The 23,644-nt window shown below is 54.0% G+C and overlaps 8 protein-coding genes across 8 annotated transcripts; 3 read left to right on the forward strand and 5 right to left on the reverse strand.

Annotated features, from left to right (window-relative positions):
• Positions 1 to 1,096: 1,096 nt before the first annotated feature.
• On the reverse strand, positions 1,097 to 2,752 carry BO82DRAFT_358272 (cytochrome P450). Its single transcript, XM_025636241.1, has 3 exons — positions 1,718 to 2,752; positions 1,504 to 1,670; positions 1,097 to 1,447 (listed from the first exon to the last, which is right to left on the reverse strand). Exons 1-3 carry the CDS (start codon positions 2,702 to 2,704, stop codon positions 1,285 to 1,287), a joined length of 1,317 nt encoding a protein of 438 aa, XP_025487656.1. The 5' UTR covers positions 2,705 to 2,752; the 3' UTR covers positions 1,097 to 1,284.
• A 2,264-nt stretch (positions 2,753 to 5,016) lies between these two features.
• On the reverse strand, positions 5,017 to 6,728 carry BO82DRAFT_179403 (pepsin-like aspartic protease). The gene is made up of 3 exons (XM_025630410.1): positions 6,370 to 6,728; positions 5,971 to 6,277; positions 5,017 to 5,908 (listed from the first exon to the last, which is right to left on the reverse strand). The coding sequence occupies exons 1-3, from the start codon at positions 6,544 to 6,546 to the stop codon at positions 5,058 to 5,060; spliced, it is 1,335 nt and encodes a 444-aa protein (XP_025487657.1). The 5' UTR covers positions 6,547 to 6,728; the 3' UTR covers positions 5,017 to 5,057.
• Positions 6,729 to 9,740: 3,012 nt separating this feature from the next.
• BO82DRAFT_423737 (uncharacterized protein) lies at positions 9,741 to 10,098 on the reverse strand (the record flags this gene model as incomplete). The annotated part of the gene is made up of 2 exons (XM_025640260.1): positions 9,935 to 10,098; positions 9,741 to 9,852 (listed from the first exon to the last, which is right to left on the reverse strand). Exons 1-2 carry the CDS (start codon positions 10,051 to 10,053, stop codon positions 9,741 to 9,743), a joined length of 231 nt encoding a protein of 76 aa, XP_025487658.1. The 5' UTR covers positions 10,054 to 10,098.
• Positions 10,099 to 11,762: 1,664 nt separating this feature from the next.
• Positions 11,763 to 13,952, reverse strand: BO82DRAFT_423741 (alpha/beta-hydrolase; the record flags this gene model as incomplete). The annotated part of the gene is made up of 5 exons (XM_025640261.1): positions 11,763 to 12,470; positions 12,544 to 13,011; positions 13,091 to 13,324; positions 13,508 to 13,631; positions 13,692 to 13,952. 5 exons carry the CDS (start codon positions 13,950 to 13,952, stop codon positions 11,845 to 11,847), a joined length of 1,713 nt encoding a protein of 570 aa, XP_025487659.1. The 3' UTR covers positions 11,763 to 11,844.
• An 867-nt stretch (positions 13,953 to 14,819) lies between these two features.
• BO82DRAFT_423744 (alpha/beta-hydrolase) lies at positions 14,820 to 16,612 on the forward strand (the record flags this gene model as incomplete). Its single annotated transcript, XM_025640262.1, has 2 exons — positions 14,820 to 15,939; positions 16,014 to 16,612. The coding sequence occupies 2 exons, from the start codon at positions 14,820 to 14,822 to the stop codon at positions 16,610 to 16,612; spliced, it is 1,719 nt and encodes a 572-aa protein (XP_025487660.1).
• Positions 16,613 to 17,757: 1,145 nt separating this feature from the next.
• Positions 17,758 to 19,035, forward strand: BO82DRAFT_423745 (intradiol ring-cleavage dioxygenase; the record flags this gene model as incomplete). The annotated part of the gene is made up of 1 exon (XM_025640263.1): positions 17,758 to 19,035. One exon carries the CDS (start codon positions 17,758 to 17,760, stop codon positions 19,033 to 19,035), a length of 1,278 nt encoding a protein of 425 aa, XP_025487661.1.
• An 882-nt stretch (positions 19,036 to 19,917) lies between these two features.
• Positions 19,918 to 21,593, forward strand: BO82DRAFT_358274 (FAD-dependent oxidoreductase). The gene has a single exon (XM_025636242.1). The coding sequence runs from the start codon at positions 20,346 to 20,348 to the stop codon at positions 21,282 to 21,284; it is 939 nt and encodes a 312-aa protein (XP_025487662.1). The 5' UTR covers positions 19,918 to 20,345; the 3' UTR covers positions 21,285 to 21,593.
• A 22-nt stretch (positions 21,594 to 21,615) lies between these two features.
• BO82DRAFT_423748 (glutathione-independent formaldehyde dehydrogenase) lies at positions 21,616 to 23,141 on the reverse strand. Its single transcript, XM_025640264.1, has one exon. The coding sequence runs from the start codon at positions 23,114 to 23,116 to the stop codon at positions 21,947 to 21,949; it is 1,170 nt and encodes a 389-aa protein (XP_025487663.1). The 5' UTR covers positions 23,117 to 23,141; the 3' UTR covers positions 21,616 to 21,946.
• Positions 23,142 to 23,644: the final 503 nt, after the last annotated feature.

The following is a 23,644-nucleotide window of genomic DNA, read 5'->3' on the forward strand; positions in this document are numbered from 1 at the left end:
AGGAGGGGTCGAAACAACTCTTTATATTTTCCTTCCCAAGGCAAGATCAAGCTGTAAACTCCACCCAGTTGTGCTGCTCAGGTAAGGCCTCGTCGCGAATTTGCAGGTCAATCAGATGGGGTTTCGCGTTCAGTGTACCTCGGCTGTCTGACCAGCCGTTCCGTGCATGATCACTGACGATCATTGCCAAAGCCTGTTTCTGAGTGTCCTGCCAGGTACAGCCTACTAGGCAGAGGTACGTCAACCTTTGATTGCACGCATACGTCGATACCAATATGAGACCAATGGAGCGCATTTGTCCTAATCCACCAGATAGTGGTATCCTTGGCACTGGCCAGACCTGCAGACTGGCGGAGGCAGGCGAGCTACTAGAAATGTAGAGATGAATCTACTAGGCCAAATGACTCAATATACTCATTTCAAAAGCATTGAGCTCCTATGGAGGTGATACACACGGCTGTCGTGAAGCGAAGGCCGGGCTCACGATTGTCAATGAAAGTCCACAAACTCAACCATATATCCAAGAGTCCCAGGGTATGAGCTTCGGGTAGTAGTAGCACTTATGTCCGTTCTGCACATTTGACCCTGACGCGAGACGAGGCAAGATCTTGAGAGCTACCGTACGAACATGCCAGCAATGGCAAGGATTGCTCGGAATTGGATTCCCAATGCAGGCACCAGACTCGGTGACTGACGGTAGGGCTGCTTCCGATGACAAACCATAGAGGAGGCAGTGGCGGCAGTGGGAAGACGGGTAGATAACGTTTGTGCACAGCAATTGTCCCTAACCCCGTGTTTGGAAGACATTGGCCCGCAGTTTACAGCTACTCGCTTCTCGCGGTCTATGCAGAGCAACCATCTTCTCTTCAGAACCGAGTGAACACCTCACCCAGATGAGCGAGCCGCCGAATGCCACCATTGAGATCACCGTGGGGGTTCATGAACCAAGCCGATATATAACTTGCATCCAGGAAAAGCTATATCATCTCGAAGGGACCCCTGCCTTATCTCGCAGCCTCACCAATCTTAGTATTCTTATTTCCTTGTGAGATATTGACTAAGGTAGACATACATCAACAACACCTGCTGAATGATTGGGAGACCGCCCTAAGTTCTCTGCCTCTGTCCGTCCCTTCTTACCAGACCAAATTCCGCCAACATGTCTCAACAATAACGTACTTCCAGGATGTTTCAACAAACCGCTATCCCGGGCTTACCCCGGTTCAGACCACCTGCACCCTCGCGCCGCTCAAATACATTCTCTGCTTCGGAACAATGCCCAGCTCACAGCACCAGATTCCTCGGCTTAAGCCTCACCATCAACGCGGACTTATCCCACAGCAGATGGCATTCCTGGTCCAGCCAGTCCGACTCCGTATCCTCTAGCTCCATATCAAAATTGAAAATCATGCGGGCGAGGATGATGCGCATCTCGACATATGCCAAGCTGGGAAATCACCGCGTCAATAAGTCACCAGGAAGATAATTGGTGGGGACACATACTTGCGGCCAATGCAGTTGCGGGGTCCAAAGCTGAACGGCTGCAGCACGTCCCGGTTATCGGTGGCGTAGCGTGGGTCGCCGAGGTGGCGCTCGGGGATGAAGGCATCCGGGTCGGCGAAGTTGGCTGGGGAGTGGTAGGCGGCGTAGTGCGGGACGGAGACAGTTGTCTATAGCAGTTAGTTAGTCCGTCCCAGATCCAAAATTCGGTACTGACCCCTCCAGGAACCCAGCCCCCAGCGATGACATCCCCCTGCGCATCCACCACGCGTGGCAGTCCCACCCCCACTGGCGGAAAGAGGCGCAACCCCTCCGTCAGCACCGCCAGACAATAATCCAGACGATTAACGGAGTCCAGAGTAATCTCCTCCTCGGTCGCAAAAGCAGAACGAACCTCCTGCTGGAGCTTGTCCATCACGCGGGGATTCTTCAGCAGCATAAAGGTCACGCCGGATAGCAGGGTGGCGGTCGTCTCTGACCCGGCGATAATGAGGGTGCTCGCATTGGTGATCATCTCCGGCACACTGATCCCTTTCTCCGAGTTGCCCTGGTGCTTGAGGATATTGGCGAAGAAGTCTGGGCGCTCGTTGGTCTTGTCCAGCCGGGCCTGCACCTTCTGGGCCGTCAGCTGCACGTGCCACCTCTGCTGCTCGAGGACCCGCGCGGGCGTGATCGCGCGCATGAGGTACTGCGTGCCCGGCAGCCGGCGCGCGACGTTGAGGTACGAGGCCACCTTGACGGAGCTGAAGATCAGCCGCACCCAGTCGTGGTAGGCGCCGTTGCGCAGGCAGTCGAAGGGCTCGCCGAAGGCCAGGTCGCCGATGATGTCGAAGGTGCAGAAGTTGTACCAGGCGACCATGTCCAGCGCGGTGGGCGTGGTCGGGCCGTGGCGGCGGGCGTGCTCGTGCAGCCGCTGCATGAGCAGGTCGACGTAGCCCCGGATGATGGGCTCCTGGCCGCGGAGGGCGCTGTCGGAGAAGGCGTGCGAGAGCAGGCGCCGGAACCGGCTGTGGTCGGCGTCGTTGGACTGGTCGATGCTCGGGACGTTGTTCGCGGTGGGCGGGTACGCGTGCCGGTCTTTGGGCTTCTGGCCGTGGCCCGGCCGCGTGCCGTAGATGGGCTTCCAGGCGTCGCTGCTGATGAAAGAAAGCTCGTTCGGCGCGACGCGGACTGCGTGCCCGTATCGCTTGTGCAGTGCGTTCATCTCTTGCGGGGGTCGACCCCGGAGTGTCATTAGTAGGTATGGGATCCGGGTGGCGGCCATGGATCTGGGACCGGGGTATTTGGCGAGCGGGTGAAAGAACATGTTGTAGAGAACAATGGCGATCAGAGGTGCAGATATCTGTGAGGGTTTGGTGCTGGTTAGAAAGGTAGAGAGAGTTCATGCTGAGGGTTGTGAAAACTCACAAGTACAACGAGTAGCCCTAAGACGGGTAGCTCCGATAATGGGCCGGAGGGGAGTTTCTGGATAACACCCATTTTGCAGTATGGCCTGGGACAGTCGAGCTGGAATGGAGTAACCTACGACACTGGTCTGCGGAATTATTTGCTGATCAAATATCCCAGAAGCGTAACAGGTCAATTCCGTCCAGTTTATATCAGTCTCCATCATAGAGAACCCCGCACCTGCCCGCCCCTGCTTAGACAATGTTGTCGTATACCCGGGCCATTCTTGTACCATAGCAAACTAGACCCCCGCTTGTCCAGTCAATTGTGTTCTAGGTGAAATCCCTGACTCTTTGTGGGATCAAGAGCCTTCAACGTGCATGGGGGATTGATTACTTGTGCAGCCGCACAGACTGTCGATCCCCGTTGTTGAATGTGACAGACTATCATGCAGCGGCTAAGTCAACCACACACCCTTGGTGAGCTGTGTACAAACACTCCTCCTAGTAAGGATCGGCGTCCTGTGTGCTATAATAGCTGCTGTATGATTTGCTCGTGTAGCCCAAGTAATCTACCAGGGTGTACAATACCTCGAGTGGGGCGGCTGTGGATCAGCGGGCGGGGTCGAGGCCGAGATTCCCGTACCCGTACCGCCCCCGCTGTCTACCTTACCATGACACTGAGGAAGATCAGATTCATAACATCTTGTTATGTACTTCGACCCTTCCAATACATAGACTCAATTGAGATAATCAACATTGTGTCTGTTTTCGTAGTCATTTTCTCTCCGTTGGTATTCAGTGAGTAAGCAAAGACTGAGTTGCGAGCTACACCTTATGAACAACTATATATCCTTACCGACTATCGTGCGGTTGTTGAGTATTTTATACATGTATGAGATGCTGCGAGGAAATCTTACTCCATCAAGCCTTTCTCTACAAGATTCTGGTCAGCAGAGTACTCGTCACATTGCTTCAGGGCGGATCCAGACATATACTGTAAAGGAGAAGGACGAAGGGGATCTTTGAGTGGGATATTCGGCAGCATTACTCCTCCATGGAGTACTAATATCACAGTTCATACCACAGTTATATGACAAAGCGAGTCATGGGTGTCTTTTGTGGAGCAGTATCTGGTATGTTGAGCTGTAATCCGATGGACTAGATACGGAAGGATGGTAGCTATAAGCCTGAGCCTGATATAATCATTGCTTGATAACACCACCCGTGATCCTATTGATGATCTGATGAAGCTTAGGGATGGGCAATGAGGAACGATTCTTGGACCCTTTGGTGGTTGAACTAAGTTGGTTGTCTGCTTGGGCAACTTGTCAATAGTTTCGGATCACGTGATTAGGTTATTCAGGAGCGCTAACAAATATATTCAGCTAGGTACTATAACTCCAGATTACTGTGAGTTGTTGGATTGGCTGAGGAGAGGCTAATATTGGCTCGGCGTACAGGTCTAATATCTAGCTTGTATTGCTCGAATAGTTTATGGCCTAGGATGAATATAGAAAGCAATAACAACAGGAGACCTCAGAAGAAATAAACCAAGGGCCCAACCTCCAAAGTGTAAGCTATAAGTAATTGTTGCGAATGTAGATTCTATCACATAAATGGTGAGGATGTTAAGATCGACCAGGTCCTTGTCATCTGGTAAGACCAGTGTGAGATGGGCAGAAGATGTTCATCTTACAGCGGGGCTCTCCTACCCCATTGCCATATGCTGGTCGGCCACGGTGCTCGGGCACGTTTCGGATGACCCGTGGCCGCGGTCTTCGTACGAGGTGTCGGGCGGTGGTCTATGGCTCTGAGAAGGAATTAGACCTTCCATCGGCTAGCCAGCCTTCTGGAGACACTCAGTCTCCCGGACTGCCACGGAGTCAGTTAGTGGGCCTTGGTGATGATTATGAGAAAGGTGTAAGGTCTTGACATGGTTTCCCCTTTATTGACCCTGGCTGGAATGGAGCTCTCGCCGACTGTGCTGGTATCATGGCCAGCGAAGTCTCCATATCCTGTTTTTTTAGCCCATCAAGGCGGAACAGCTTTGGGTTTTCGTGGTGCGATTGGCATTCTCTGAAGCGGTGAATGCTCATACGGAATGAGAGCTAGTCCGTATGCTTTGGCGTGAGGGGGGCGGTTGTGATATAGGGCGAAGCTTAGACAGCCCTACGAGGCGAGCAACATAGCTCCGACAACGAATGCGGCCAACAGAGAAGAGACATGGATCCGCAGCGATGTCGCCCCACTTTCCTTCGAATCGCTATCCGAGGACGAGGTGACGCCGGTCGCGTTGGGAATGGCCGAGGAGCCCGTGCCGATCTCGAGAATGTGGTCATCTCCAGGATCGGTGTTCGTTCTAGCGATGGCAACCTCGTTGTTCTCCAGATCATACACCACGTACGCACTGCGCAGGAAGGTATCGCCGAGCACGAACTCTCCGTCGTCGGAGTCTGAGTCCTGAGGCACAATGCCGAAGACACAGTAGGAGCCCGCATCCAGGAGCAGATCGCCCACAGGCACGGAGAGGTTGAACCCCGAAAACTCGAAGACGACATCATAGTCCTGGTCCGCAACGTCGCAGTCCACGATCGCATAGCCGGCCCGCTCAACATACTCGGCGCCCACGGCGCTGATCAGATCCTGGGCGGCGGCGGAGGGGAGGTAGGTCAAGGAGGTGCCGCTGTCCAGAACCCCAACCACGGGGAAGGCGGTGTTATTGACGCTGGTGCTCTTGGTGCCCGTGACGTGCACCCCGTTGAGACTGACGGCCAGGGTGTCGTAGACGCCGTTGATCTTCTCGATCGGCACGGTGTGTAAGCTGCCGGTGTATTTGGCGGTGTTGACGCCACCGAACAGAATCGTGCCTTCTTTGGCGTCCAGATCATCGAGCCAGAGACTGTACGCGGCGGAGTTGATGAAGCCCTGGTTGGCCAGCGCTTTGGGTAGGTTGGCATATACTCCGCCGCCGAATTGAGCGGAGGTCTCTCCGCTGGCATATCCGATGCCCAGAACGCCCTCTACATTCCGGGTCAGTCGTGCCTGAGGCAGGAAATGGAGATCGACAGGGGGTTTGACTTACGACTGCTGGTGCTGTTGGTAGCAACACCGAACTGGAAATTGGTCAAGGTTATGTTCCCCAGTTTGACAGTATCGTTCACATAGTCGCCCGCCGCTTCGCTTCCGTCCACGTATTGAATCACGAAATCGTCATTGACCAAGGAGTATGTTGAGGAGGCCGAGGAATCAAAAGTGCCGTAGGAGTTGTTGGAGCTGTCGGATCCAGTACCCGCCGCGTTGACCCAGAGATCGCTACTTCCGGTATCGATGATAACGCTGACGTTTTGTCCGGGGGTGCCCAGCTCGAGGCTGATGATGTAGTCTACCTCCTATAGAATCCTTTTGTCAGTCACTGTCTTCAACCCAGATGTTATAGATGGTAAAAAAACAAGGGGGCGAGTGAAGAGGGCGCCCAACGTACGTTATTGCCGATATCGACATCAACAGTTGCCCGTTTGCGTGAAGATCCGATCGCGTTGTGTCTTCGTTCGACATTGTATTGTAACGTCGCTGGTTGACTGCGTTCGTGCAGGGTAAGCGCCGAAATGGGCTGGATTAAGCCGCCGGCCAGCGACAAAAGGAGGGCGAGGTTCTTCATGATGGAGATGGGGATAGGCAGCTTGGAGGGCGGTAACAGTGCGTCGAAGGGAGGGGGCTGGAGGGTAATTATACTGTGACGAGATTTAACATGGCGTCATGTTTCGCCTGCCACCACGGTCCACTCAATGGCTTCCGACTAAGCCGCTTGATGAATCTTGAATCTCCTTTTTTCTTTTTTTTTTTTTTTCTTTTGGGTTTTGCTGGAGCCACGCGGCCCCCTCGGAAGTAGGGCGGGCGATGGTGGGTGTTTTGGGGTTAGGCAGATGCGATTTGGGATTGACGATGACGCGGCTGTGGCTGTGCCGCCAAACCCAGCTGGGAGGTTCTGCTTTCGGCTGTCTCGGCCTCTACGCCTCTAGCCCGGCTTTGGCCTTCGCGGAAAACTTAATTTCCGCCATACAATGGAAATGTTGCCTGAGGCATAAATGCTCAGCCACCGCCGGCCCAGCCTGCGCCATGCAAGGCTTGGCTTTCCTTTCATCCATTCACATTGAGGGATGGTTGACGGATGGATTCGTGGACATCGACTTGGATCCAGCCGATCGCCACGGCTCCCGACCGCTACACTCCGAACTTCGCCCTTCTACACCTCTCATTTCAGCATCACGAGGTACTGTCGACCGCAGCAAGCAAGGTTCTGTTCGGCTAGATTTAGAACCGACCAGCGATGTCTGATCTGGCATAGACAACACTGAGAGTGCTGTCAATGCTCACATTGATCGAGACGTATGATGTTAATCAATTTCAGATACACATTCATTTCCAAGATCCATATTGTTGAATACATATTGCTGACCGTAGCTTTGTAAGCCTACTCGGCAAGAAAAGAGAAAAATTTATTGTCCCCTACGCAAAGCATATCAGACACTGTGACGAATTGTAGTCCAAAACCTGACGTGGTTCCCGCGAGCGTGCGAGCGTGCGAGGTAAGGTCACGTGCAGCCATGGGATTTCCGGGATAGCATCATCTATGGTATCAGACTGACATGCCTCCTCCCAAAGCTTGCGGTTCGAATCGCTCTTAGGAAGATCAAAGGGAAACTTCTTCGAAAGGGCGTTTTTGAAACCATCAAAAAGAGCCCGATAACATTGAATATCATCGTCCAGCCGCGGAGACTTCGAAAGAGGCGACCCCGCGCTTTCCGGCAGTATACAACATCCCCGCAACAACAACTAAGCCTAGGATGTAAAATGCAGCTGGAAATCAACGACAAAAAGGTAGAATGCAAGTGTCTGCGCCCGGCCTGGGTTGAACGCTCGACCTTGAAGCGGCCAAAAAATTAGGTAAGGACATTATGTACATTCTTGGAGACATCAGACAGGTTCTCCCCTTTGATGTCTCCAAGGATGCGATAGATTCTTCTCTAAAATGGCTTATAAGCCTGCACCCCTAACCGCTCGCCAGTCTTTTGGAGGATATAATCAGCTCTGGTGCTGTGTAGATGTCACAGGAAGCTTTCCCTTAACTTTGCGGTCATTTTGATATGCGAACTCTCGAGATTTTCAGCATGGGTGTTGTTGGATGGTGCCAAAAAGGTGCCCCTCCAGGCATTTACTGAGGCATGGGCCAAGGAGCTGGGTGAGGCAGCGAGGCAGCAAGGCATTAAAGCATTTGGGCAGCCCTAGCAGGGCTGGACTCTAGTTAGAACTTGGATTACGGAGTTGTTCTAGCCTCATTACTCGTCTTATTATATATTATCCGTAAGTCGCTTGGTGATGGTCAAGTGGAAAAGAGTTAGCAATCGAGTGATTAATGAAGGGGGCAACGCTTACTAGAACTCACACATCAACAAGTGCATATCGTTCCCTAAGAGAATAATTTCAACACCAAGTAGATACAGCTATTTCATCAATCGCACTGAGAGCAGTTCCCTTGTCTGAGATCTAGCAAACGCGAAATCCCCACCCCATATCCTACACTCTGAAAAGTGGGTGGAGGTGGGGATTTACTTTTCATCTTCCGAGGTGTTTTTGCCTCAGGCACTAGGGTCAACCGCTTATCCCGTACTATCAGCTAACAACTTCTCCTGCAAACAATTAGAAGCTCGTTTTGCCAGAGAATGTGAGCTTCATTCCGGGCTCTCGTATACTCATGTGATTCATCGCCAAGGCCGGTGAATCAAATCGATACGTTAATATGCACTTCTGTCTATTACCCCTCTAGGGCTGTAGTATATTTGCTGCCTATTAGTGGTCAAATCAGACATATTGCTAAACCCCACTACGCGCCCAGACGACAGTTGCTAATGCGCCCACTTAAAACCACTCTTGACAAATGTGTTCCCCACCGTCGCTCGACCGACTACCTCAGACGTACCCAACTCAACCCCCTCGCTCCCTCTCAAGCAGTTTTCTTCTCGCACGCAGAGAAAGGGCAAAGAACAGCAGCGCCTTGGTGATTGGCTGCGAAGGCAGTCGGAAAGTTCCTGCCGAGCTCCCTGACCTCTGCCCTGGCGCCTTTACCCGCCAGTTGCCGCTGCAGGGTTTTTGAAAGCTGATCTTGGGATCCGGAAGGAACTTCTCGCTGAAGAAGATGAAGGTCCCGACCAAGAAAATCTAGATGCGGGCAAGCAGAGGGTTGATCGCTTCAATCGGGTGGGCTTCGAGGGTCTCTGAGAGGACGAGAGTGATTGGCAGAGCTCGACCAAGTGGACGTAGGAAAGGAGGGAAGATGTAAACCGATACGCGAATTGATCGAACAATGCCTCTGCGATCATGTGACCTTTATCGGCTTGCTTCATCTTGTTCTCTCGACGTCCTAGTTCTGAGGCAAACCTGCCCACCGTTGAGAGGGCCGCCATTTTTTAAGAGGCTTGTGCGGGACCTCGACCATTAACACCAAGGCAATCTTCTTCCACAACTTTTGAACAGCAATCTCATCGGACCTCGGAATATGCGCAGCTGCGCTGGCAGCTTTGGGTATTGTTAGGGAACCATAAATAGAGTGGACACCAAATTTTAATGTGAGACTCAACTCGAGACATCAGATAATGTACAGAGGCGTTCAATCAGAGTTCGGGTGAAACATGAGCCCGGTAGATTGCCCTAGGATCCAATCGAAGCAATTGTCCTGCGATGGTGGTATGCACTGTGAGACTGGAGACCGGCCAAATGGCAGGACTAACGACGAGAACCGATCGGTGATATCTATAACCCAACCTATTCCGACAGGCCGATCACATCATTAAAATGCTAACAGTCCACCGAGACAGCCGCATACAAAACAGCATGGCACTGAAGATCCGTCACGTTGTAGGAGCTTCCTTCGCAATTGGACCCGCTCCACGTTTCCACCACGCAGCCACTGCACCAACCAATGATGTTAGCAAATGTGCACATATTGCGGGGAAAAAGCAACAACAGGGGTCATATCGAAGAAGACGCACTTGTTTTGAGTCACTTGAAGCGAGGTCTTATCGGACGTAACCGCCATGCAGGTAGAGACATTGCTGCGCGTCACGGCAAAGACATCCTCATCTCCGCCACAGGTATCGTTGGCATACATCTTCACCACGGCAGGGTAGGCGCTGTTCTGTGTTGGAGCGGTAATGACAGAGGCCTCAGTGGTGGAGCTGGATTTGGTGGTCGTTGTTGTCGTTGCTGTCGTTGTCGTCGTTGCTGCCGTTGTTTGTGCGGACATCGTCGTGCGAGTTGTACTCGCTACGGTCGTAGTCGATGGAGACGACTGATTGCTGCTCGCAACATCTTTGTTCTCAGTGTGTGTCTTGTGCCGACTGCCAACCACACCTCCCACCACGGCCGCCACTATGACGACCACCAAGACTACTAGCCCGCTCAGCACCCAGCGTCGTCTGATTCCACAAGTCTGGCCCCTGGCTCTGTGTTCGACTAGCGCCTGCCGCTGCTTTTTCTGGGCCGCCAACTCCGCATCGACCACGAAAAGTGGTGGTGTCTTCGACTCGGGAGTCGAGATGAAATGACCATGCCTGTGCGATGTGACTTCCGGCTGGCTGTGGGGATCCTCTTCGATATATGCGCGCTCCTGTCAACCATGCGAACTGTTAAGGGCCCGTCCAGTACGCAGTATCTCATATGCGATGACTTCCTGAATCAGCGGAAGGCGTACCATTGGAAAGTCGAGTCTCGTGTGCTAGAGCTGGATCGCAAATCGTGAGAAAGAGGGATGAAGGTTGAGTTGGGGTTCCTCCTAGATATGCAAGACATAAAACAGAAAAGAAAAAGAGAGCAGGACGAAAAGAATGAAGGAAGGAAGGAAGGAAGGAGAGAAAGAAAAGCAAGCTGCAAGCGGGGTGAGCTGAGCCGCGCCTCTGCACAACACATTGCGACCGTTGTTTAGCTACAGCAGCCATTAAAGTGGAGCAGGAAGCCAAGAAAATGTCGACGAATAGATTTCTCGAACAAACGGCGTGGGTGAAGCAGCGTGCTGATAACTCAAGGAAACGTGCGATGATATGCGCTACAGCATTCTTGCCCCTACTTTTCACCATCTGGACCAGTGACATGTGCTGGAGAGGAGGGTTTTGGCCCCCAGTTAATAAAGGCTGATAGATTAGTCTAGCCTACATGGTGGATACTGATGTCGCGAGTCAATACCTCAATTTACCTAGTTTGCTGGCTCAATTCACTCGGTTAGGGCTCTATCAACCAACTAGGTTAAGATGCCTCACCGTCAAGAGCTATAGTTGTGTCATTATTTATTGGACACTAGTCATAAATTACCTAGCCTCTGGCTAGGGAGGACCCACCTATCCACGCTTTGAACCAGTCACCTTCCATATCTTCCCAGACGAAGCTACATCCCTTGAAGCCAATGTAGATTAAGCATCGATGAGGTAAGACTACGGCGGAAAGCAGCGAGGATATTCAGTCACAAAGTCCAAGCACCCAGAAACACTTGGATCGTCGTGTTTTCAAATGCCTCCATATTAATAATAGTTTCGTGTCACTGCTATCGCAATATCAACATGTATTTGCAAAGTTCCTAACTCTCGAAACGATCTACTTCAGAAACATATCTCGCCTACAACATGAGTTCTATATGACCTGCCCAATGAGCAATTATAATTCAATCCATAGTGATCATCTCATCTTTTAGTAACAGTAAAAATAAAAAACGAACGCTGAAAGCCCAATCACTCTACGTCCACAGAGCAAGATGTCGGAACTACTCTGCTATTCGTCGTGCTAGTCAGAATTCTTTCTCCTACTTTATCTCTCTCATCAATAAACACATACAAAAGCATCATTCCTCATTCCTCAGTCCTCTACCTCATTAAATACCATCAACACATCACTACACCGTATTCTACAACGCTTACCGCCCATACTCCAACGCCAAACTCTGGATCAACCGAATCCCCTCCTGCCGCCAGTTGTCCCGCTCCACAAAGGTAGTCATATTCGCATCCCAGACCACAATCTCCGGCGCGTCAACGCGATAAACAGGCCACTGCACCCCATTTTGGGTGACGTTGCGCCCGCGCCCTTGCCAGGCATTGGGATCGAGACTCGTGACGAAGCTCGCCCACGAGCCGGCCATCAGATAGCTGAGCTCGGTGTAGCTGGCCGGCATCTCCTCGAAGGGACTTGGATGGTAGCCATCCCCGGCGAGATTGTTGAAGATGAAGGCCACGTCAGAGAAATGCTCCACCCCGACCTCCCACGCGAGACCCGCCGGCTTGGTGTTGAACCGGTAGCAGTACGCGGGGATCCCGCGGGCGGCCCAGACCTCGCAGGTGCGTCGCCGCGAGGCGATGAAGACCTGGTCACCGTAGTAGGCGGCTGTCTGCCGGAAGCCGGCGCCGTAGGGCTGCGGGAAGGTGATGTTGGTGCCGCCCAGCTCCTCGGTGGAGGGAATGCCGAAGGTCGTTGTGTTGGGGTAGAGGGTGAGCAGGCGGGTGGCGATGGTGTCGTTTAGAGCTAGTTGGTAGCTGGATGTTTCTGCATCATAGGGTTCTTTGATTTAGCAAGCGCCGACCCTTCTTCCTTTTGCAGAGGCGACGGAATCACATACCGGTCATCCAGCCCCTCAACTCGAGAGAGGTATTGACGGGCTTCGGACACTGCGTCGTGCCCTCGTCGGTCGTCGTGCCGGCAATGATCGGCACGTGCACGAATGCACCATCTTCCAGCTGTTGGCTGGGGTAGCGGGCCACGAAATCACCGTCGACAGTGGGTTCCCACCCGGTGTTGTACGTAGTGGTGTTGAGAATATTATTCAAGGTGGCAAATGGGAGGCTGCGCAGACAGTCCAGCTTGGTGGAGTTCTGGTGGCTGCTGCAGCCGGCGGCTGCGACAATCCCATCGAACCTTTCTTGATACTCGGAGGTCAGGTTCAACGGCCCTTGCGGAATGACTGGGCCAGACTCCATGATCCCTGCCCGGAACAGCTCGTCGTCCCGCCCATTGAATGCGCGAAGGTGGTAGCCCACGCTCTCGGACCCGGCGCTTTGTCCGTAGATAGTGATTTTGTCGGAGTCGCCTGAATTATGGAATGTCTTGTGAGATGATCCGCATACCCTTGTGTTAAGGCCTCGAAAAAATGGTACAAGGGAACGGACCTCCAAATCCCGCGATGTTCTCCTTAATCCAATGCAGAGCCAGTCGCTGGTCCTTGAGGCCGAGGTTCAACGCCCCGCTGCCAGCCACCACATCGCCATTCAAGAAACCGAAGGGGCCCAGACGGTAAGCAATACTCACTCCGATGATGGGTTGATCAATAATGACGGAGTTATTGACAATGAAGGTCAGGTTATATCGCTTGTCGGGGGTACCTCCTTCCTTGAAGCCACCACCTGCAGGGCGTACGTGGTCAGAATCCAAAAGAACACCGCTTCATGCCCGCCAAAGGCTAAGAGGGAAAAAAAGCGCCAAAATGCTGAAACATAAGACAAAATAAAAGAAGGAAGAGCAAGCAGAAGAAATAAGAAAAGTAAAAGTGGGATGAGCCTGAACTTGAAGAAAACTGATTAACTCACCATGAATCCATACCAACACTGGCAGACTTCCATTCTCGTAGCCAGAAGGCCGAATCACGTTAAGATAGAGACAATCCTCGCTCTGAAGGTACCCTTTCTGATCCCCACCGTAGCCAATACACTCCTACAGGGATGTTCGCCTTAGAACGAAATACCATAACACAAACCAACGGGGGTTACTCACAAAGGCATACTGGGTCGCAGGGCGGGCTCCCGTCCATGAGGTGCTCAGGGACTCCGGGTTGGCAAATCGTCGATGCTCCAAAGGTGGACGAGCAAAAGGGATTCCCAGAAATAGATCTTGCTGATACTCAGGGAGATATTCACCCAAGTATGTTCCATTCAAGGTCTCCGCAGTGGGAGGATTTGCCTGTACCGCACTTGAGGTGATTCGAGTTGTGCTGCAAAGCCCTGCACACAACACGAAACAGAAGAGCGACCACATTGCTGCCTGACCGGACGGTAGTTTGGCTTTTTGCTTGGAGGTCCTTTCCAGATTATGACTCCAAGGCTGGTGGACGATCCTTGTCTCCTTTATAGGACAACGAGGCGTGTCTAGCTTTTATGTTGCAGAGTCTACTCTATGGAGTTCCCATGGGCTAGCCGTGGGGTATCCATCTGTCTGTTCTTGAACAGCATTCCATTCAATTCTTTTCCAATTTGATCACTAAACATTCGAGGCGCAATTGAAAGAGCATGAATATGTCACGACAAGGGTGGTTTAACCGATGGTATCAGAAACCCGTCTGGGGGTAATGCGGGGTGCTCAGGGCACTCCTTGTGGGGTTGAGGGAAATGCAGGAGTGGGATTACCCCGCGTGGTGTCTCTAGCGATCGGACATGTCCGACGTCAATCTCGGGGTGAGAGGATAGTGCTTGATTTGAGCTAAAAGCACACTAAATTAGTGGTAGGCACTTTTTCGTTATGCCGACACTCGGGGTTTGGGCTGCTTTAGCTTACCTGGTCTAGAATCAAGCATGCTTCAGGCGAGAAGCTTCAGGGTTGTAAGCGGACGTTTTGTTTCCCAGCGGGTTGATCAAGGTTTGGCGCAGCCCTAGTCTTCCCGTTTTGGTGGTCCTTTGCGAGACATACTTGATCAATCAGAGGAGATCCGTTCAGGAGAGCAGATATGACGACCAATCCCCCGTTGATAGTGATACAAATGCTTTCAGGGACTGTTACTGTCTGCGTACCTGGTGACAACCAATTCGGCCACCGTCGTTATTTCCTTGCTACAGATTTACCAGGAATTGGTTATACCTTTGCGCAGTTGCGTTCCCCGGATCAAGAAGAGAAGAGACGAAACCTACAATGCTGCAGCTCATAGCATTGGCCTACTTCCTTGTAGGCTCAGTCATTGCGACCAGTCTCCCAACTGGCACGACACTCAATGGAACCTACGCTGGGGTATATTCGACCTCATTCGAGCAAGACTTCTTCCTTGGAATCCCATACCTACAAGCCCCGGTCAATGACCGACGCTTCCACCCGGCCGATAGCCTCACGAGCAGTTGGAATGGCACGCGCAATGCGACAGCCTACGCGCCCTCCTGTGTAGGATACGGTCCCTCTGACCGCCCCGACGACATGTCCGAGGACTGCCTGTACCTCAACATCGTGCGACCACACCAGAACACGACCACGCCCAGCGACCTCCTTCCCGTGGTGATTTACTTCCACGGCGGGGGCTTCTCAGGCGGCAGCGCGTGCGACGGACGCTACAACCTCAGCTCCTTCGTCGCGCGGTCTGTCAAACAAGACCAGCCCGTCATAGCTGTCAGCTTCAACTACCGACTGAGCGCCTGGGGGTTCCTGTACAGCAACCAGATCCGCGACACGGGGGCGACTAACGTGGGCCTCCGGGATCAGCGGTATGCCCTGCAGTGGGTGCAGGAGAATATTGCCGGGTTTGGGGGCGATCCCCAGCAGGTCACCGTCTGGGGCCAGGGGGCTGGGGCATCCAGTGTGGGCTTCCAGCTCACGGCGTACGCGGGGCGTGATGACGGGCTGCTGCGCGGCGCCATCCTGCAGAGCGGGAACCCCGTGCCCGCACGCGGACTCAACGGCACCCAGTACTTCCAGCCCCTGTATGATGCCCTGACTCAGCAGGTGTATCCCTCCTCGACATTTGCACTGGAGTATGGGATGGTCCCTGGGAAAGACACCTGCTGGGTCAGCCCCGATCGCATGGCGTGTCTGCGGACGGTGCCCTTTGCGGAGATGAACGCTGCTATCAATGCCACGAGTCCCCACGGCTGGTTTCCTGTGATTGATGGGGACATCGTCTCCCAGCAGCCGAGTCGCTCGCTGTACACGCGCAAATTTGTCCCCGTGCCGATCATCCTCGGGGCCGCGACGGACGAAGGAACCGCGCAGATGCCAGCTAAAGTTGAGATTGTGACAGACGAGGATTTTGCGGATTTGGTCGCCAGTAAGATTACCTGCTTGGCGTTCGTGTACTGGATCGTTTCTGTACACTTCGAGTTGACTAACGGCCCCTACTAGATCCGCAATCGTACGGCGTCGCTCCTGGGATCGCCCTGCCACAAGTACTAGTCAACCAGATCACCGCTGCGTACGCCAATGTCTCGTCCGTACCGGCTGTGAAAGCCCGCCTGCACCAGGGCGATGCGACGGTGATCGCAAACCGGCGCCAAGCGTGCGCTACCTGGGCCCGCAACAACGTTACCACATACTGCTATCGCTGGAACGCTGCCCTGGGCGAGGGCCAACGCACTGCACAACACGGCGACGATCTTCCCTTCGTCTTCGACAATACGCGCGGCACGGGGTACGAGCACAGGCCACTGAACACCGAGTCCCTTGTGGAGTTGGCAGCCGAGGTAAGCGGCAGCTGGGTCAGCTTTGTCGCGACTTTGAACCCGAACGCCTGGAAGACGGCCACTAATAGCAGCGTGGTTGCAACCTCGATAACCAGTAAGGGAGGCATTCCGGTCTGGCCGCAGTACGGTGCCCCGCACGAGTACGCACTGGTCTTCCAGGCCAATGGGACGAGTTACGTCGAGGAGGATACCTGGAGAGCGACCCCGATTCGACTAATCAATGGGCCACCGTCGGGAATTGCAGTGGCGTACCAACGGTAGATGGGGAAAGAGTACGGAGGGTAGATGATTGGGACTTGAGATAAAGTCATTGCAGCTGCCACGGGCTTAGGAATTATCTGTATATGGAGTGTATCTATGTGTGTATTCTGTATCGATGCGGTGTGCAACTCCGTACATCCACTCTACCATACGTTGTCACGATCTAGAGCGGCCAAAAACCTGCTTTTGGGAAAACTCAAATAGCATATCGGTCGAAGCCTAAAAACATGACCTATTCAATAATGAACATGCTTGCATATCCTTCGTGACCGATTGGTGTACACTGCATATTATCTCCGTGCCAAGCAACGCCGGCAGTCCCCCTCATCGTCAAGGCACTTTTATCACGGCACTCCCTGCCTCCTGTGCGTCCGCCCGCCCCGGCCCGCCCGCTCGCAAGGTGGTACTGGAACGAGTAAGGATCGGAGCCTTGGCGATACAGACTTTCAGGGTCCCACAAATTATGCGGGGAAGTCATAGAGAGCCCATGCGGTAACTGAATGATGGGAGCGGGACAAATGGAAAAGCGGGGTCGATGCAAGCTTTGGGTAAGTTGGCTTGGCTGCTCAAGTCATTGTCAATCTGAGCCCTAATTCCGCGGGTGGGCAGAGAGGGGAGATACGCGTCGACAGGACATCGGCCTAACAATGTCCCAATCCAAGCCCCAGTGATTACTAGTACGATTTTCGACCAACTCAACGACGAATGGGATCTTGGTGATTACCTGGATCCAACTAATGATCATGCATACTCTGAGGTACGTGGACGTGCCATACACAATGCGGAGTGCGTATCCATTGCCGAGACTAGTGAGGAGTTATCCCGTCGCGTTGACCTCCAACCCAAACTTTACTTTGCGCTCCTAGCCTGCCATGTATCTCGGACGACGCTACTCAATCAGGGAATTGGGGTAAATTCAAGTGGACATGCAGAGAAACGAAGGTGACGGAAGAGCAAAGGGAAGGGAGACAGGTTCCGTCAGTCCGAATGGGATAGATGCGAGACAAAGCACAGCGGGCATAAGAAGTATAAAGGCTGACTGTCGTTGGTACTGCATCCAACCACCTAAGCAATCTCATCGAAGACCCTCCACCAACAAATGAGATCGATTAAAGGCGGCGAAAAAGCACAAGGAAGGCAACAACATGAAGCTACAGCACCATCTAGTCCTGGCCTGGGCTGCCCTCGCCGCCGCCCACGGCGCCTTCGAACATGAAACCCTAGAAGCCGCGATGGCCCGCCATCGCCACACACTTAAAGCGCGACGCAGTCTCGAGTCGTGCGCCGGGGACCTGGAGAGCTCAGGCAGCAATCTGCGTCTCCGCGCGCGCCGCGACGAGATTATCGAGCATCACCGTCGGCGCAAGCGGTCTACTGTCGAGATCCTGAATGCCACCCACCTCCACACCGGGCCGCGGATCGACCCATCCCGCCCGGGAGAGGTCTTTGCAGACGAGCACCATGTGCTTCTCACCCCCTACGGCGACAATGGGCCGTACTACGTGCCGGGGGAGCTTATCCGCGAGGACGCGCGAGAGGACCAGCTCGGTGTGCCCATCATCGTGGAGGCGCAATTCATCGACTACGAGAGCTGTCTCCCCGTTCCCGGGATGTTCTGGGATATGTGGAACGCGAACGCGACCGGGGTGTACAGTGGGGTGATCAATGAGGGTAACGGCGACTTTCTGGACCACTCCAACGTGAACGCGACTTGGCTGCGCGCTGTACAGATGGCGGACCAGGACGGGGTGGCGCGCATCCAGACCATCTTTCCCGGCCACTACACCGGCCGCACCAACCATATCCACATCATCGCTCATACCAACGTGGTTGTCCTGCCCAACGGAACCATCACCGGCGGCAGCATCAGCCACATCGGCCAGTTCTTCTTCGACCAGGCCCTCGTCGACGCTGTCGAGACCACCTACCCCTACACCCTCAACCCTTACGCGGTGATTGGTAACGCTCTCGACGACACATTCCACCAGGAGACTGCCTTCTCCGCCTCCGATCCGGTATTCAACTACGAGTACCTGGGAGATACCCTGCAGGATGGGCTGTACATGTGGGTACGGATCGGAGTGAATGTGTCAGCGAGCTGGCAGTCCGAATACAGCTTCACCCATGGTGCTGACGGAGGGAAGTATTCCTGTGGCACGGGTCGAATCGGGGCCAACTACACCACCTCAGACGAGGACTGCGCTGATAACGTTAATGTCGGCGCCCTGCCGGGCGAAACTGCGCCAGGTCCCGCGGTGTATTCAGCTCCGCCTCCCACGGCGTGGGACAATGCTACCGAGACAGCGGAGCAGCAGGCGGATCATGATGCCTTGCAGTCGGCGGTGGCACACGCAGAATCCACTGAGGCGGCCTACTTGGCGAGTATCTCCAGCGAAAGTACCGCAACAGCTACCGCGCAGTGATGATGGCTTGATGACGCGATGTTGGTTGATGGCGACTCAGTTGACGCTTGCCATTGATAATGTCTAGATTATTGTCGTATAAACATTCCTGACCGCACGAAGTAGATGTGCTGTTCTCTCTACACCCAATCTCATCTCACAAACGCTGTTCTAGCAGTACACAATATACCAAGTCCTACATCGTCCTATGAGCTTTATGGCCCATCTTGCTACCTAGAGGCATCCGGTGTCGCAGCAGCAGCAAAGGAGACGTACGCTCAGGCCCTTGCTCCAATACTCGGTCTACAGAATCTTCCCTTCGGCCTGTGACCTCACTCTTAACTACAATGGACCAGTTGAAACAATAATACATGTCTGATTCTTCACTACTGGGTTCGTCGGCTAGTCGATCGGATTTGTCGATATCTTTGTTCGATATTTATCGTCCTCCCTCTTTCTATTGAATTACCTCATATCAACATATAATAGAATGGCTCACGTCACATGGACTTATATGGTGACCTAGCGAAGATAGAACATCTTGAGAATTTATCCAACCTAAGACATTAATGCTTTGAATGTGCATCTCGCATAGGTTGCCTTGGGTTTCGCTGCCGAAGTGCTATCAGTAATCAGCCTTAGTGCCTCGATTTTCGCGAATGATGATTGCTCACTATGGAATTAACAGCCTTGGATCATTGTCTGAGTAAGCAGTAAGGGCTTGATTAACATCTGACTATAAGTTGACCCCATAAGCTCAGCTGGGCTGTGCAGTGCCGCGCATGGATTGCCTAATGCGTTGACTCACGTGGCAGCTTAGCCTATTTGAGTAATCATTGCGATGCCATGTAATAAAAGACTCGTATCATCCTCATCCCCTTGTCCTTCTCAACTATTGCTCTGCTCATTCAACCGAAGCCACAAATTGATAGTTTACTGTTGTATCTTTCACCTTTGCTTTTACAGCCGACAACCCTATCTGTCCTCTACTCTGCATGGCTTTCAAAGTAGCCATCGTCGGCGCAGGCCCCGCCGGATGCTTGCTCGCTCGACTGCTCCTCAACCAGCCGAAATTCGCGGTGACGGTCTTCGAGGCGGAGCCCTCCATCAACTACCGTGCACAGGGTGGGTCGCTAGATCTGCATGAGAATGGCGGGCTCGCCGCCCTCAAGGCCGCGGGCCTGTACGAGGAATTCCTGAAGCACGCGCGCTTCGACGGCGAGGCACTCCTGGTGTGCGATAAGCAGCTCAAACCCTATATTCAACTCAGCCCTACCACCAAAGAACACAGCCGTGGGCGGCCAGAGATCGACCGGTCTGCTCTCCGGCGCATGCTGGTCGAGTCCCTGCCGCCCGGGACGATAGAATGGAAGCGTCCATTGCGTCGCGTGGTGGCCGCCAACACAGCAAATCCCAGACACGCCTACACTCTAGAATTCGCCGACGGAACGACCGCATCCGGGTTCGATCTCATCATTGGAGCCGACGGCGCGTGGAGCAAAGTGCGCGCGGCGCTCTCCGACACCGTGCCCCGGTACGCCGGCATCGGCGGGTTCGCGCTGCAGATCCCAGACGCCGCACGCACCGCGCCGAAATGTGCGGCACGCCTCAAGGGCGGGGCCATCTTTGCGTACTCGACGGGCTGCATGCTGGCGGGGCAGCAGCTGGGTGACGGCAGCATTAACGTCGGGCTGTGGCGGGCACGGCCGGAAGCGTGGGAGCAGCAGGTTGACTACGCCCTGACGGACCCGGCGGCTGTGCGGGCGGCGCAGATGCGCGAGTTTGGTGATTATGCCCCAGAGCTGGTGGACTTCATCGCTCACGCCGGAGAGGACTCGCCCGTGGCGTCTCGCTCCTTCTATACCCTGCCCGTCGGCTTCCGCTGGGACCACTGCCCGGGACTGACGCTCGTGGGCGACGCGGCTCACGTCATCTGCCCTTTTACCGGGGAAGGGGTCAACCAGGCGCTTACCGATGTGTTGCAGCTGGCGCAGGCGTTGGGGGCGGTGGTCCGCCCCTCCGACTTGGACTCTGCACTCCTCAAGTATGAGACGGAGCTGTTTGCCCGTGCAGCCGTGTTCCAGAAGCGGGCGGAGGATGTTGCGCAGATGATGTTCTTCACTGAGGGCTCGCCGGCCACGACTATTGAGCGATACACCATGCAGAATATGCAGAACTCCATGTCCTCAGGGGCTTACAGGGCGTTGTATCCTTTGCTGCTTACGGGGGTCTACGGGTATTTCTTCTGGCATAAACGGTTACATAACTAGGCGCCGTCGCCAATCATGTATGTGGCCAAACCTGCCTGTAATGTCAAGATGGAAGGTTTCACGACAGAAATCATTGAGATTGATATTAACCAGATCCTCCTTCCCTGCACCAGTAGGCCTGCCAGAGTGCATACCACACAACCGCTATTCATTGCAAACCGGCCCATCGCACTGTTATCGGCGGCAGAGTCATCTGGTTACTATTGGACGGATGCCTTGTGCTAAGTGAGGCATCACCCCTACTCGAACTCTGTCTAACCTGGATCTAGAAGCAGTGAACATCCTGGAGTGGGGTATTCACTATTTAATGTCAAATCTATCATGATTGAAATACACATCATCCCGGTCAATCAATCCTGATCGACATTCCAACTTGCTTCCGCGTGGAAAAGGGCTTCCTGTAACCCGAGCTGAACGTAGCTACCTACATAAATAGGACGCGTGGACGAATAACAAGACCGAGTAACTTGAAGCTAGCAGAGCGAAGAATATGTACATTTGTCCGATGGAACGCAGGTTGCGTGAGCACTGAGAGCGATCAGATCACTATGATCGCAATGAATTCACTGTAAGCAGGGATCGCGGGCTATTGCGACACATTGACAACAAAGTCGACTCGGCGACTCACACAGGCCGCACGTCTCACACTCCAGCAACTGGGGCTAATGGTCGAAAGCAATCACCACCTTGGTCGCGCTATGGTTATTGAACCTCGCGTAGGCGGCCGGGGCGTCCTCGATATCGATGACATCACTCACGATGAACCCGGGCCTGGCCTTGCCCGACGCGACCAGATGAAGCAGTTGCGGGGCCAGATCGAGAGGCCTGGAGATCCCAGCGCCCCAATGAAAGCCCCTGCTCCAGAAGTCGGCGAGCGAGAGGTTGAAATCGGTATGGATGCTGGACGCCCGGGGTTGGCTGGCGGTGTCGCGCCCGCCGTGACTGTACACCCCCACCGTGCCCATGCCCCCGTTGACAGCCGTGACGGCCAGCATGTTCTGCAGGATGACGTCTGACTGTACGGTTAGGTTTCGATTGACCTGCTCGAATCCGACGCAATCGACGCTCCGGGCCACCCCCGCGGGCTCGCGGGCCAAGATCTGGTCCACGGGGTCTGCGGTTTGGAAGTTGATGGGGATGGCGCCAATGGACGCTGCCAGACGGAGCCGCTCCGGGACATAGTCCACGCTGTACACGCGAGAGGCCCCTCGCAAGGTGGCCGAATACGCCGCCATCAGGCCCACGGGCCCGGCGCCGAAGATGGCCACCGTGTCCCCCGGCTGGAAGCCTGCGAAGTCTAGCGCCGTCCAGCCCGTCGCGAAGATGTCCGAGAGCATCACGTAGTCATTGAGCAGGGAGGTGGTCTCGTTTGTGGTTGGGTCGGTGTAGTTGACGGCGGGGATGGGGATGAGCCCCCCGTCCGCGTGCGGTACTCGTAGATACTCGGCTTGAGTGCCCCCCAGAGCCCCGCCGTTGCCAAACGCTGCATACGGGACAGGTGTGAGGGCCGTCTCGAAATGGCCGTCCGGGTTGGTGAAGGGCACGATCACCGCATCGCCCACGTTCAACGACCCCACGTCAGCCCCGACTTCGGCGATATATCCCACCCCCTCGTGGCCGATGCCGACAGGGAGGACCTGGCCTTCCATGGTGCCTCGATAGATGTGCAGGTCGGATCCGCAGATGGCGGCCCGGGACATGCGAACGATCACGTCGGTCGCGTTCTGGATGGTGGGTTTGGGGACGTCTAGGACAGAGATGTTGAATGGCTGGCCTTGCCAGACCACAGCTCGCATCGTCTCAGCCAATGCGGTCATATTGGAGAGGGCCATGGTAGCTTGATTGATGATATGGTGCTGCTCTCTAGACAGAAGGGAGGGGTATGGAATAGACACTGAAGATTGTGAATAGCGATGTGGAGTTCGACATGTCGTGCGTGTGTAGGCTTTTTATATTGTCATCTGCATGGTGTCTTCGACCACCCTGCATCTTCATCGCCTCATCCTTGAATATTCAGCCGGGAGAGCCCAGGCCAAAGGTGTGATGCCTAGGGAGTGACCTCATCAAGTCGCTTCACCCAGCCCCTAGACCTTAGGCATGGTGCCAGATCGAAGTGGTGGTCAATAACCGTATCTCGCCATTGGGTCAATATGCTGCATCCCACTCGACAGAACAGCAGGACGTGCGCCAAGCCCACCAAGCAGGTAGGAGGCCTGTAAGTATCCTTCTCCACATCCCACTTGGTTGACCGATTACGTACGCCGAGTATGCCGAATTGTCTCAACTGCAGAAGATTATTACAACACCGGTGTCGGCTAACAGGTTCGGCTTTCATCTGGTGGGTCCATATCTGTTGTTCA

The sequence above is a fragment of the Aspergillus uvarum genome, assembly GCF_003184745.1.
Source record: "Aspergillus uvarum CBS 121591 unplaced genomic scaffold BO82scaffold_68, whole genome shotgun sequence".
Classification (NCBI taxonomy): domain Eukaryota; kingdom Fungi; phylum Ascomycota; class Eurotiomycetes; order Eurotiales; family Aspergillaceae; genus Aspergillus; species Aspergillus uvarum.